Here is a 14093-nt window from a genome sequence, read left to right as displayed (position 1 = left end):
AGTCTGTGAGTCCTTCTGCCCAGGGCTCTGCGGGGACCACCCACCCCGGGAGAGTCCTGCTGGCCCAGGGCTGGGCCGGCATCCGGGCAGACGGCCATGGGAGGGCACCTGCGTCTGGGCTGTCCGTGAGCAGTCAGCCCCAAAGTCCAGCACTCAGGACACTGGACGTCTCCTGTGATGGGGACCCCAGCACTTGAGTGAGATCAGAACCACAGCTGGGCCGGCCAGGTCGGGGGGCCTCGCAGCTCGCCTTCTGGACAGCCAGCGGGAGACATCCTGACCCCGAGGAACGCCTGTCTCAGTGCGGTGGATGCTCCCCGCAGCCCTTCCCGCTCCCGCAGCCTCCCCCTCCCTGCAGCCGACTCCCTCCCTCCGCCCTCTGGCCGCAGGCTCTGGACAAGATGGGTTCAGGCTACCTGGCCCCAGGGACACCCATGAGGAGGGGTTGAGTAGCCCTTGTCTGTGTGGTGGGCTCTACCTGGCAGCTAGCCCAGAAGAGAGCTGCACCCCACAGTCCCCGCCCAGACACCCTCCTGCCAGGCCCCTGATCCAGATACCTCCCTTGAGTCATCCTGGCCAAGTGCAGTGGCCCCTGGAGCCCACCCCTCCAGGGACCTCCCACCCCTCCAGGGACCTCCCACCCCAGCCGCCTTCACCATCGCAGAGGCACCCCAGTTAGGGCCACCGGGGTGCTGCCTCCCGCTCCCTTGGGACTGTGACGGCCCGGAAGAACCCCGCAGGGGCTGCGGCTCTGGGCTCAGTCACGGCTGACGCCTCCACTTTGATCAAGAGCCATGGTTCTGATTCAAAGCAGCCTGACCTGGGGCCCAGCTCTGGCTCAGCAGCCCCAGCCCCCTGCCCTGGCCTGCGGGGGTGCCTGCCCACCTACCTGTCTTCTCCAAGCCCCGTCCCCAGGGACTGCCCTCTCCCACCCAGCATCCTCCCCTCCCAAGTGACCACAATTCTAGTGTCCCTACAATGTCCCTGTGTCCCCAACTGCCCCCCATGACAGGACCCCACTGCTCCCACCCACTGACCATCCTGGGCCAGCCGTCCAGCAGGTCTCAGCCCCTGGCCAGCCATTCCCCTCATGCCACGGCCATGCGGCCACAGTACCCACCCCGTCTCTCTCCACGCCTCACTCTAGTGGCAATCCGTGCCCTCAGCAAGCACAACTGGGAGCCCAGGAGCTGAGGAAGGTCTCTGGGGGAGGCCACAGATGGGTGGGATCCGAGTGCAGCAATCGAGGGTGGTGGGGGCATGGCCAGGCCTGACAGGGAACCTGCTCCTCTGCCTCCCTCCCTAGCCGGCACCTGCTGCCCCGGAGGCCCCAGAAGCGTGGGACGTGCGGAGATGGCCGCCGGTGTGATCCGGACCCTGTGCGACTTCCAGCTGCCCCTGCTGCGCCACCACCCCTTCCTGCCCTCAGATCCAGAGCCCCCGGAGACTTCGGAGGAGGAAGAGGAGGAGGAGGAGGAGGGGGAGGAGGGGGAGGAGGGGGAGGGGGAGGAGGAGGAGGAGGAGGAGGAGGAGGGGGAGGAGGAGGAGGGGGAGGAGGAGGAGGAGGAGGGGGAGGAGGGGGAGGAGGAGGGCGAGGGGCTGGAGGGCTGCAGCCAGATCCTCCCGAACTCAGGCCAGGCAGAGGCCGCGGAGGCGGCAGCCCCTCAGGGTCCCAGCAGCCCCGAGATGCCGCTGCAGCTGCTACGCTTCTCAGAGCTCATCAGCGACGACATCCAGCGGTACTTTGGCCGCAAGGACAAGGCGCAGGACCCGGATGCCTGCGACGTGTACGCCGACAGCCGCCCAGCCGGCAGCACTGCCCGGGAGCTCTACCACGCGGACCTGGTGCGTCTGGCCCGAGGCGGGTCCCTGGAGGACGAGCACACCCCGGAGCCCGGGGTCTCCCAAGGGCAGGTGCGCAGGCCGGGCCTCAGCGGGGACAGGACGCAGCCCCTGGGACCCCTGGCCGAGCTCTTCGACTACGGGCTGCAGCAGTACTGGGGGTCCAGGGCGGCGGCCAGCTGGAGCCTGAGGCTGGAGCGGAAGTACGGCCACATCACCCCCATGGCCCAGAGGAAGCTGCCCCCGTCCTTCTGGAAGGAGCCGACCCCTAGCCCCCTGGGCCTGCTGCACCCTGGCACGCCCGACTTCAGCGACCTGCTGGCCAGCTGGTCAGCCGAGGCCTGTCCTGAGCTGCCCGGCAGGGGAACCCCAGCCCTGGAAGGGGCACAGCCAGCCGAGGCCTAGCGAGGCACTGGGGTCGGAGTCAGCTGGCGGCAGCGGGGCCGCCCCTGAGGCACTGGACTCTCCTCCCATCCTCCTGGGAAGAGCCTCCTCCGTCCCTCCTTGGAGAGGCAGGAAGAGGGGCCCACTGCCCGACCGAGACAGCAGACAAGGGCTGTCTCCTCCACAGATGCTGGAAGGTTCTCCCACTGCAGGGTGCTGGGCTGGAGTGGCTCTGAGGCAGAGCCAGAGAGCCCCAGGCCAGGAAGCGTCCCCGGGTCCTCCTCACGACCTGGGCAGGGCGGCTCACTGGGGCTCCTGGCGGGGGCAGGCCTAGGTGCTTCTGGGCAGGCCCCAGCCCAGCCCCTTCCACCCCGGGGGGCTCTGGCAGCCCTAGGGGGCCTGGCAGGGAAGGAGAGGGGCTGCTGAAGTGCTAGGAAAAGCAACAGCCTGAAGCCAGGCTGGGCTTGGGCAGGACAGGGAGAGTTGTGGGGCTCAAGAGACTGGCTCCCTCCAGCCTTGGGCACCCCCGCTGCCCAGGGCCTCGCCACCCCTCTCACCCCCCAGGCCCTGGGGAGGCTGTTCACTGGCACGCATCGGGGAACCTCAGCTCTAATGAGTACAAGGCTGGTTCGTTTATTTCTGGATAAAGAGCGAGGATGTGAGCTGTTGCACCTGCTCCTGGCTGTGGGGCTTCTCTGGGACCCCTCCTGGCCTCCGCGGGGCCCTGAGCTTTATGAGGGACGCCTTCCACCGCAGCCACCTGTCCGGAGATGCGGCACGTGGCCCCTGCACCCCTGCCCCACCCCCCACAGCCCACCTGCTGCCCGCGGGCCCCCAGCCCCAAACCCCAACCCTTTGGACCCAAAGGCCCAGGAGGCCGCGCCGGGATCCCTGCTGCCCACCTCACCGCCTGGTACACGCCCCAGCAGTTCACGGGTACCACCTCGTTTGGCGCCGTGTCCTTGATGAAGACTTGCAGCCTTGCCAGGGATGGGAGCAGCTTCCGGCTGCCCAGCGGCGTCTGCGGGCTCTCCTGACTGCGCAGCCGCAGCACGCTCTCCCGCAGGGCGGCCATCTCCTGTGTGCGCTGTGGGACGGGGATGCCCGTGTCACCCAGGAGCCAGACCTCTGGGCAGGGGATGGCAAACGGGGTTTATCTCCCACCGGGAGCCTGGAAGTCATTTATCTTCAGGGAAACCATGCCCATCGCCAGACACTTGGACAGATGGACACTGGCGCCTGCAGCAGGGCAGGCGGGGAGGTGGCAGGGCCGGGGGAGTGGGTGGGAGCTGGGCGGTGCCGGCCGGGCAGGGCCTCTTCTCACCAGCCGGGCCTCAGTGTTGAACCTGAGGTTCTGGATGGTCTTGCTGGCCTGGACGCAGTTTTCCAGCTTCATTATTTGGTTCTGAAACTAAACACGGCCCCAATTAAGCCACAGACAGGGCCAGTCTGCTGGCATCCTGCTGTCCCCACGGGTGCCCCCATATCCGCTTACAGCTTGGGCAGGGGCCACCCGCTGAGATGCTGGTCCTCGCCCCCCACCCCCACAGGGCCTGGGACAAGCTCCGCTGAGGAAGGGGCAGCCTGAGAGTGGCCCTGCGGGGGCCTGGCCAGGGCTCAGGGTTGCTTCAGCCCTCGTGGCTGCACACGGACGCCCCAGTGTGGGGGCTCCAGGCAAAGTGCCTCCGCTTAGAACTTCCAGAGGCTGAGACAAGCTGGGGTGGCCCAAGGCAACTGGGTTTGTTTTTTGTTTTTGAGAGAGTTTCGCTCTCGTCACCCAGGCTGGAGTGCAATGGTGCGATCTCGGCTCACCGCAACCTCCACCTTCTGGGTTCGAGCGATTCTCCTGCCTCAGTCTCCCAAGTAGCTGGGACTACAGGCGCCGCCACCACGCCCGGCTAGTTTTTGTGTTTTTAGTAGAGACGGGGTTTCTCTGTGTTGGTCAGGCTGGTCTCAAACTCCCGACCTCAGGTGATCCGCCCGCCTCGGCCTCCCGAAGCGCTGGGGTTATGGGTATAAGCCACCGACCGCGCCTGGCCTCTCACAGGTGGTTTTCTGAGCGTCTCCTGCCGGCTGGAAAACGCCCCCTAGGCCGGGGGTCCTGCCTCTCTGCACGGCTGCCCCGTCTGAACCCAACGGCTCCCCCTCTCTCCCAGCTGGGTGCGGGCAGACCCAGGACTACCGTGGCCAGCTTGCCCTGCATCTCCGCGATCTTCCGCCCAGGGCTGTCTTCCTTCAGCAGCTGCACGGACGACAGCAGCGTGGCCAGCTCCTGCCGCAGGGCCCCAACCTCGAACTCCCTGCGGGCACCAGAGGCTGGGGCTGGCTGTGGGGTGTGCTCGGGGGTAGGGCCAGGACCGGGGTCACAGGCTACTCCCACAGCCACCACAGGGTTAAGGAGGCTCGAGGGGGCTCAGCTCTGTCACCCCTCCAGGAGGGAAGGTGGTAGAGGGAGAGTTCTCAGAGGCTGCCCCAGGGTGGCAGGGTGAGCTCAGTGCTGGGCCAGGCCCAGGCTCAGGGGGAACGGATCTGTCATGACACCAGGGAGCTTGTGGAGAGCAGCGTGGGGACTGGCCCCACCCAGTGATGGTCAGCAGAGCCCCTGCCCCTCTCCCAGGGCCCCGGAGGCTATACCTGGCCTTGCCTTCGGCGGAAATCCTGAGGTCCGAATCACTCTTGTGGAGCAGGCACTTGTCCGAGACGCCCTCTATCTGAGCACAGAGCCGGGAGCGGGCACAGTCTAGGACCAGCCTTGGCCTCGGCGCCCACACAGCGAGAGGGAGGAGGCGAGAGGACGGGCGCGGTGGGGGAGGGTCCCGCGCCAAAGTACACCGAGTCTGGCTGTGCCTTCACCCACCTGCTGGGGGAGGCCATCCACCTTCTCCCGCACTCCCCGCAGGTGCGCGACGACCTCCTTCTGCCACCTGGCCAGGTCCTCCAGAGACTTCCTCTCTGCACCTTCCCATTCGGTCTTTGCCTGGGATACAGATGCCCAGTGAGGGACAGAGCCCAGAGAGGGAGGACAGACGGATGGATGGACAGACATGGGGAGCTCTGGGGGCAGGCGGCCCTCACCCCCACTTCTGACTCTGAGACATTTGTGCACAGGCCTGCAGGCAGCCGGGGTGGCCTGGCCAAGCACGCTCTGGAGACACACATGCCAGGCAGGGCCTGGGCAGCCGAGGGCCCGTGGGGACTGTTCCAACCACACAGGTGCCCGAGGGAGGCAGGGCAGGCCCCAGTGGGATCCAGCCCCGGGACGCAGGGTGTCGCCCACTGGCAGCAGCACGCATGCGTCAGAGGATGAGCGGGAACCCGGGGGCGGTGTCCACGCGATGCACATTACGCGGTGGTGGGAGGGCGAAGCTCTGTGCACGAGGCCCCGAGGAGCGGGAAACGGGATGCCCGCGGGTGTTACCGCCGCAGCGGCCGCGCGGTGCATGGTGACGTTTCCTGGAAACGTCCAGAACAGGCACCCCCGAGACAGGCAGGGACCCGGCAGTCGCCAGGGGAAGTGGGGATGGGAATGACGGCGGACGGACAGTGCTGGGGTTCTTTCTGGCGGAGGAATGCTCTGAAACTGTGAATGGACACACGGAACTCACGGAACCGTACGCGTTCGCGGGTGAACCGTGTGGGGAGTGAGTCCGTTTCAACAGAGCTGTTACAAAGTGAACAAGAGCAGGAGGGGCGGAGGCCGCCTGTCTGCCCCTCTGTGGCTGCCCGCATGGCTGGGCCGTGGGCCGAGGCTGTTCAGCGGCCGTCCCGCCCCACACGGGAATCTCTGGGACTCGGGGTCTCCCGGGCCCGAGGGACAGTCGCTGGGTGATGGGAGGCTTGGGACTGGCCTGTCCAGCCTCTCCCCTGGGGACAGTGGTGGGCTGAGAGCCGGTGGGGTGGGGACTCCCCATAGCCCTGCCTGCCCTCTGCTGCCTGGCGCACCTCAGACAGCCTGAGGCCCAGCATCTGCTCCTGCAGATCCAGCCGGCTGCTCAGAGCCGGGAGGCGGCCACTCAGCTCCTTTAACTGCCCGGCCAGCTGCGCCACCGATGCCTCCAGGGCCCGGTTTTTCTCTCGGAGCTGAAGGGGGACAGGTGGGTGTGGGGAGGCCTGGGTGAGCGCCCATCCTGTGTGCATGGGGGACCCCGTTGGGGACATGTTGCGCTACCCCCTCACCAGCACCAGCTCGCCATGCATCTCCTGCCGGGCCAGCTCGCGGGCCAGCTGTGCGGCCTCCAGGTTCTCCTGCACATAGGCAGCCAGCTCCCCGGCCCGGCTCTCCTCCAGGCGCCCCTTGGCATCCCTAGGGGTTGGGGGACACATAGATGCCCTCAGCAGAGCCTGCCCACCCCTCAGCCCTGGGCTAGGGAGGGAAGCTTGGCTGCAGGCTCCGGAACCTCCCAGGAGACCCTGGGATCGGAAGATGGGGTGCGGTCACAGTGCCACCACGACAGGGGTTCACTCCCCATGGCCACAGCCGAATGCCCCAGGGAGAACAGGCTAGGTGAGGGACGGGAGGCCCCACGGGAGCACGGGAGGGAGGAGGAGCCGCACTGTCCGGCTGCAGTCCTCGGGGTCAAGCACTCTGCTGGGGGGAGGCAAGGTCATTCCCTGCTGAGTCGGCCACCGCGGCCCCCTCCTGAGTGGGACTTGGGGGTCTCCCCACCTGACAGCACCTGAGGCCCCAGGACACCCACCAGGCCTTCGCCTCAGCCAGCAGGACGCGGTTCAGCGATGCCTGGTTCTGCTGCACGAACTTGGTCAGCTGGGCCACGGCTACATCCAGGCCCTGGCACTGCTCCAGGAGGTGGCTCTCCTGCCAAGGGGTGGAGGCCGCCCTGAGACCCACACCCCAGCCCCGGCCCCACCTGTCCGCCGCCCGGCCGGCCCCACCTCATGCTGCCCCTGCAGGGCCCGCAGGCGCTCCTCCATCAGCCCCCGAAGCTTCTCCCACCGGCTCTCCAGCTCGCCCCGCAGGCTGCCCTCCAGCCTCAGCCGCGAGCTCTCCGAGGCCTTCATTCTCTGTGGCGAGACCCCACGGTCAGCCGCAGGTCTGCGTCTGGAAAGTGGGGCGGGGCAGGCCGGCCGCGGGCAGGCTCCCACCTTCTCCAGGGCCAGGAAGCTCTTCTGCAGGAAGCCGCACAGCTTGGCCTCCCTCTTCAGGAAGCGCAGGCTCACCTCTTCGCCGAGCTTGGTCACCTGGGCCTGGGGCGGAGGCACATTGTCCCGTGTGCAGCCTCTGCTGGACACGCAGCCCGTCCCCCTCCTGCCTGTGGTCTCCATCAGAGTTGGGGTCCCCTGCTGTCCCCGAGCCCAGCAGAGCCAGGCCCGCCACACCCTCAGCCAGGAGAAAGCCAGGGCGGGCAGCACCACTCTGTACCCAGACGACCGACCAGGCTTGGGTTCGTGAAGCACTGGAAGGCCACGCTCACGTGAGGACCACACACACTTGGCACCCACCACCGATGCCGCCCAGGGAAGGCCCCCCAGCCACCACCAGGCCCCGACAGGGAAGCAGGGATGTCACACGGGTGTCCCCATGCACGGGGAGCCAGGCAAGCTGGGCAGAGCCTCGGGGCCTTGTCTCCACCCCAACAGCTGCTTTCCTGCTGCACTGAGGGTCTGAAGGTGAGGGGAGAGGGGAGGTGCAGCCGACCCAGTCCCTGCGTCTCATACACCCAAAGGGCAGGCAGGCGGCACAGGCCTTCGTCAGCCACGGAGAGGCGCCTCCCGGGAAGCTTCCTCTCTGGTCGAGCCCCTGCTGGCCTCCTGCCCCCCGGAAGCCACCTTAGAGTAGATATTTTTCTGTAAAAAGCCAGATGGTACAAGTTCCACCCTCGTGGGATCTCTGTTGTAACCCTCTCAGCACGGCGGTTACAGCCCCCACAGGAGACACTGACAACATGTAAAAAATGTTCCTGTGTGCCAATAAAACTTTATTTACAAAAACAAGCAGTGGCTGGCACAATGACTCACACCTGTAATCCCAGCACTTTGGGAGGCCTACGTGGGTGGATCACCTGAGGTCAGGAGTTCAAGACCAGCCTGGCCAACATGGTGAAACCCTGTATCTACTAAAACTACAAAAATTAGCCAGACATGGATAGCTGTCTATAATCCCAGCTACTCTGGAGGCTGAGGCAGGAGAATCACTTGAACCTGGGAGATGGAGGTTGCAGTGAGCTGAGATCAGGCCACTGTACTCCAACCTGGGCGACAGAGCGAGACTGTCCGGGAAAAAAATAAAAAAAAGGCCAGACGCGGTGGCTCACATCTGAAATCCCAACACTTTGGGAGGCTGAGGCAAGCAGATCATGAGGTCAGGAGATCGAGACCATCCTGGCTAACATGGGGAAACCCTGTCTCTACTAAAAATATAAAAAAATTAGCCGGGCATGGTGGTGGGCACCTGTAGTCCCAGCTACTCGGGAGGCTGAGGCAGGAGAATGGCATGAACCCAGGAGGTGGAGCTTACAGTAAGCTGAGACAGCGCCACTGCACTCCAGCCTGGGCGGCAGAGCGAGACTCCGTCTCAAAAAAGAAAAAGAAAAGAAAAGAAAACTTTTTGGGAGGCTGAGGCAGGAGGATCACTTGAGCCTAGGAGTTTGAGACCATCCTGGGCAACACAGTGAGACCTCGTCTCTACAAAACATCAAAAAATTAGCCAGGCGGGCCGGGCGCCGTGGTTCACGCCTGTAATCCCAGCACTTTGGGAGGCCGAGGCGGGCAGATCACGAAGTCAGGAGCTCGAGACCATCCTGGCTAACACAGTGAAAACCCGTCTCTACTAAAAATACAAAAAATTAACCAAGTGTGGTGTCAGGCACCTGTAGTCCCAGCTACTTGGGAGGCTGAGGCAGGAGAATGGCGTGATCCTGGAAGGCGGAGCTTGCAGTGAGCCGAGATCGCGCCACTGCACTCCAGCCTAGGCGACAGAGCGAGACTCCGTCTCAAAAGAAAAAAAAAAAAATTAGCTGGGTATGGTGGCATGCACCCGCAGTCCTAGCAACTTGGAAGGCTGAGGCAGGAGGGTCACTTGAACCTGGGGGGCTGAGGCTGCAGTGAGCTGTGATCGTAGCACTGCACTCCAGCCTGAGCAACCAGGCAATACCCCGTCTCAAAACCAGAAACGAGGGTCGGCCTGACTCTGGCCCTCTGCCTCTGGCCCTAGAGAACACTCAGACACCCAGGCTCAGGGAAAGGCAGACGCCCTCGTGAGCGGCAGCTCCCCCACACCTGGCACCTTGGGAATCCTCAGCCCAGCACCTCTGCCTGCCCCACACACCCACTCAATAACTTCCCAAAGGGCAGTGAGAGGGAGGCTGCCAGCTCCAGTAGCAGAGCTATGTGGGCGACTGCTGGGGCGTCCCGGCAGTCCTGGCCCCGCACCCAGCGTACTGCCTGATGCGCACGGGAGCTGGCTGCAGTCCCCGGTCTCTATTTGTGGAGCTCAGACCCGAGTTGCTGAAATGTGCGGCTGCCCGGTCCCCTCCCCACCTGTAGCGGAGGCCCCTGCTGAGGCCACAGCGGGAGGAGGAGCCGCTCCGGCCCCATGGGTGGGACCCCGGGTTCTAGGAACTCGTGTCAAGGAAGGTGAACTCCGCTTTGCGTGCAGGGAAAGGTGGAGCCTGAAAGTGGCCGTGGAAGGGGCTTCAGGGCTGCGGGCGATCTGTTGATCCAGGCGGGCGCCGGCTGTGTGGGGAGGGGTGGAGGCGGCAGGACACAAGCAGCTTCCTGGGATGAAGGACAGCCAGATGCGCAGCTGCCGGCCCCACGTGGCGACTCAGCTTTTTATTTTTTGAGATGGGGTCTTGCTGTGTTGCCCAGGCTGGTCTTGACTTCCCAGGCACAAGTGACCCTCCTGCCTCGGCCTGCCAAAGTGCTGGGATTACAGGCGTGTGCCACTGCACATGGCCTGAGCTTTTGTTTTTTTGTTTTGTTTTGTTTTTTGAAATGGAGTCTCGCTCTGTCACCAGGCTGGAATGCAGTGGTGTGATCTCAGCTTACTGCAACCTCCTCCTCCTGGGTTCAAGCGATCCTCCTGCCTCAGCCTTCCCGAGTAGCTGGGACTACAGGCGCCCGCCAGCACGCCCGGCTAATTTTTTGTATTTTTAGTAGAGATGGTGTTTTGCCACGTTGGCCAGGCTGGTCCTTGAACTCTTGACCTTGTGATCTGCCTGTCTTGGCCTCCCAAAGTGCTGGGATTACAGGCGTGAGCCACTGCGCCCGACTGGCCTGAGCTTTTGAAATGGGGCACGTATGGCTGAGGAACTGAGTTTTAAATCGTCTACAGCTGTAGCTGATTTCAATGGACACGGCCGTGATGGTTGGGGTGTCCTCCTCGGCCCTCTGGGCGGCCCCCACCGAAGGCTGGGCCTGGTGGTACCTGCATCCTGGCCACCTCCAGGTCCACCCTCCGGCTGCTGTCCTCCTGGTTCTTCTGCAGGGCGCCGCAGGCCACCTCCCGGCCCTGCTCCTCCTGCTGCAGCAAGTCGGTCAGCTTGGCCAGCCTAGAGAAACCGGCTGCGGTCACACCAGCCCAGCTGGCCGGAGGACCCAGCAGGGTGAGGCTGACCCACAGGCTGGCCAGGCAGGAGGTGTACGACCCCCACCCCCTGCCCCCAGGAAAACAGAGGAACGAGAAACACAGCACTGGTGGTGGGGAAGGGCTGCTGTGAGTCTCTTCCTCACGGAGGGTCCGCAGCGGGCCCAGGCTCCCAGCACACTCGGCACTGAGGGTGGGTGCCCCGCTGGGTCACAAGGACACACAGCAGGGAGACCCGTGTCTTGGCTCGGCCAGGGACTCTCAAACGACCCCAGGCAAGCTCCAGAGCAGCCGCGGGCGGTGGGCGCCCACCTGAGGCCGGCCTCCTGCTCGGCGCCCCTTCTCTCTGCCTCCTGCTGCGCCTGCCTCCTCCTGAGCTGAGTCAAGGCTTCCCGGACCTCCACCAGCCTGGGACACAACAAGCCACTCCCGAGAGGCCCAGGGACTGAGCAGCCTCTGGGGGCTGTGGGTCTGGCCAAGGGGCCCCTGCGGCCACCTCCCACGGCTTTCCTGGGCCTCTGAGGGCCGCCCAGGCACGTACAAACCCGGCCCTTTCTAGCTGGACCTGGATGTGTATCCCTTACTCCAGCGACACCCGCGGGAGATGTGGATCCCCCAACGCACCTGCCACTGCTTTCCCCCCGCCGCCCCCCGCCCCGGGCCTGTCCCCTGCGTGTGTGGGAGGTACCTTTTGTCCAGGGCCTGCATCTGGTTCTGGAGACCAGAGAACTGCGAGGAGGAAGAGGAGGCTGTGGGCTGGACCTAGGCCCGGGTCTGGCACCTGCCCCTGGAGTCCACCCAGCTCTGGCACCACTGGCCCCTGGGAGCTCTGGGCCTGGACAGCAGGGGGGAGCTGGGCTCCAGGCCCAGAAGCAGCTGCTCCCAACACCCAGGAAAGGGGCAGCTCGACCTGCGGGTGAGGGAGCCGCTCACCTCCGGCGCCTCCTTCTCAGGGGCCTGGGCTGCCGGCCGCACCTCCTGCTGCAGCTGCCTCAGCTCTGAGCCCTGTAGCTGCACGCGGGCCCGCACCTGGAGCAGCTCCCGCAGCAGGCTCCGTGTGGTGCGCTCACAGCGCTGCTTGTGCTCCCGCAGGCACGCCACCTCGGCCTGCAGCTCCACCACCCTGGCCAGGGCGAGAGTGGGCGAGTCTGGCGGTGACCGCCGTGGAGACAGAGGCTGAGGCGGCGGCGGTGTGGTCCTCCCGCCCCAGTGTCCCCCCGCAGGGCTCACCACTGCTCCAGCTGGTTCCAGCGTTTGGCGGTGTCCTGCTCAGGGACAGAGGCCATGGATGGCGGGTGGCTGGACTCACACCTCTCCGAGAGCTCCTCCAGGCTCAAGGTCTCGGGGCTGGTCAGGTCTCCTGCCAGGAGGAGCCCCAGGTCTTCCAGGGTGATGGCGCTCAGCTGGGAAGGGCCCGACGCCCCTGAGGGGCCAATGTCCCCCGGCTCTGCAAGGAGGCGTCTTGGGAGTTCGCCCCTCGGGGTCCAGCTCCCACTGGAGCTTACGGGAACGGGGCCCCAAACCCCTGCAGGACCCTTGCCCACCACCCAGAGCTCAACACGTCTCCCTGAGTCACACAGGATCCAGAGGGGCTTGGCTCAGACAAGTCCAGGGCCCTGCCTGAAGACACACAGCACTGGGCGGCAGAAACACGCAGCACCCCACCTGGCCAGCTTGTGGGAGCCCGGGGTCAGAAGCAGAGCGGTCCCCACCCTCACACCTGTGGCAGGCCCCTCCCCGGGCCGGCTCCTCCACTCCGCCCTCAGCTCCGGCTCACCTGACATGGCTGCTGGGCTGCACCGGCCACTCTGCCCGCGGCTGTGGCCTGGGCCTGGGGCCTCTGAGGTTGCCCAGAGCTGGGCACAGGCTGGGGGGGTCAGGGGCCAGAGGAAGTCCCGTGAAAGCTCTGGGCCTTGAGGGATGAGCTGCTGCCGTCGTCTGGCTGCCTTCCCGGGGACCGTGGTTCACAGAGGGTCAGATAATACATTGGCACCAAAAAGGACGGTGCTGCACCACAGCTCTCCTCAGGGGAGCCCCTAAAAGACAGCACTAAAGGAAAATTCTGCCAGTGAGTGGAGTTGAGAATAGGGTATTTATTTGTTCATTCACTCTGGATGGAGGGATAAATGGGCTGAGATTTCACTTTCAGTGTTGAGTGCTTTGTCTGGTTAATCAGGGCCCTGGGGCCGGGTGCGGGGGATCACTTCAGGTCAGGAGGGCAGAACCAGCCTGGCCAACTTGGTGAAACCCGTCTCTACTAAAAAAATGCAAAACTAGCCGGGCGTGGTGGCTCACGCCTGTAGTCCCAGCTACTCAGGAGGCCTGAGGCAGTAGGATCGCTTGAACCCGGAGGCAGAGGTTGCAGTGAGCTGAGATTGCCCCACTGCACTCCAGCCTGGGTGACAGAGTGAGACCCTGTCTCAAAAAAAAAAAAAAAAATTAGCTGAGTTGGCCGGACATGGTGGCTCATGCCTGTAATCCCAGGACTTTGGGAGGCCAAGGTGGGCGGATCACCTGAGGTCAGAAGTTTGAAATTAGCCTGGCCAACATGGCAAAATTTTGCCTCTACTAAAAATATAAAAATTAGCTGGGCATGGTGGCGAGTGCCTGTAATCCCAGCTACTCCAGAGGCTGAGGCTGGAGAATCTCTTGAGCCCAGGAGGCAGAGATTGCAGTGAGCCGAGATCGTACCACTGCTCTACAGCCTGGGCGACAAGTGTGAAACTTCGTTTCAAAATAAATAAATAAATAAATAAAATAAAATTAGCTGAGTGTGGTGGCCTGAGCAGGTGGTCCTAGCTACTCAGGAGGATTGCTTGAGCCCAGGAGGTTGAGGCTGCAGTGAGCCCTGTTTTTACCACTGCACTCCAGCCTAGGTGACAGAGAGCGTTTGTCTTTAAAAAAAAAAAAAGTCATCGTAGTATCCCACACAATGTTGCTCAGAACAGGGACTCTTTTTATGGCAACGAAAGTACAACAGAGAGCATGGCCATAAAATCCACTGGTCTTTTCACATTCCCCATCATCTAAAGCTATTGCTAACAGAATTGGAGTGGCCTATTAAAGGTTCACCATAGCCATCAGGTTGGAGATCATCCCCTGTGGGTTTCTGGTACTGTCCTCCATGATATATTTATGTGCTGAACTAATGCTGATATGTATTCAAAATGGTTAGAATACACGAGTCTGGGAATAAATGGTAAAAGTAGGATTTGCTATACTCACTTGGGAAACAGAAAGCTTAAATTTAAAGCTATAACTTCCATCTTGGTCTCTTTGGATTTCTTTTTTTTTTTCCATTTATTTATTTATTTAGAGATGG

At 63.5% G+C, this 14093-nt stretch overlaps 3 protein-coding genes across 6 annotated transcripts in view; 1 reads left to right on the top strand and 2 right to left on the bottom strand.

Moving 5' to 3' along the window:
* LOC126944777 (protein CCSMST1) overlaps positions 1 to 14093 on the bottom strand; it is a 76561-nt gene that overhangs the window by 12450 nt on the left and 50018 nt on the right. The window lies entirely within an intron of this gene.
* PERCC1 (proline and glutamate rich with coiled coil 1) lies at positions 1327 to 2848 on the top strand. The gene is made up of 2 exons (XM_050774648.1): positions 1327 to 1475; positions 1551 to 2848. Exons 1-2 carry the CDS (start codon positions 1354 to 1356, stop codon positions 2245 to 2247), a joined length of 819 nt encoding a protein of 272 aa, XP_050630605.1. The 5' UTR covers positions 1327 to 1353; the 3' UTR covers positions 2248 to 2848.
* Positions 2530 to 12647, bottom strand: CCDC154 (coiled-coil domain containing 154). Of its 2 annotated transcripts, none has more exons than XM_050774294.1 (17): positions 12549 to 12647; positions 12002 to 12218; positions 11705 to 11894; positions 11460 to 11500; positions 11084 to 11179; positions 10613 to 10736; positions 7330 to 7431; positions 7120 to 7248; positions 6924 to 7042; positions 6403 to 6529; positions 6169 to 6306; positions 5084 to 5203; positions 4861 to 4937; positions 4409 to 4526; positions 3551 to 3637; positions 3170 to 3313; positions 2530 to 2986 (listed from the first exon to the last, which is right to left on the bottom strand). In XM_050774294.1, exons 1-17 carry the CDS (start codon positions 12553 to 12555, stop codon positions 2807 to 2809), a joined length of 2016 nt encoding a protein of 671 aa, XP_050630251.1. In that variant the 5' UTR covers positions 12556 to 12647; the 3' UTR covers positions 2530 to 2806. The 2 variants fall into 2 exon arrangements, with proteins under 2 accessions (XP_050630251.1, XP_050630252.1); XM_050774295.1 differs by having other exon boundaries at positions 2782 to 2986; positions 3129 to 3313.

The sequence above is a fragment of the Macaca thibetana genome, chromosome 20 (genome assembly GCF_024542745.1).
Source record: "Macaca thibetana thibetana isolate TM-01 chromosome 20, ASM2454274v1, whole genome shotgun sequence".
Classification (NCBI taxonomy): Eukaryota; Metazoa; Chordata; class Mammalia; order Primates; family Cercopithecidae; genus Macaca; species Macaca thibetana.
The sequence above is the reverse complement of the archived record's forward strand: the minus strand, read 5'-3'. Positions and strand labels throughout refer to the sequence as shown.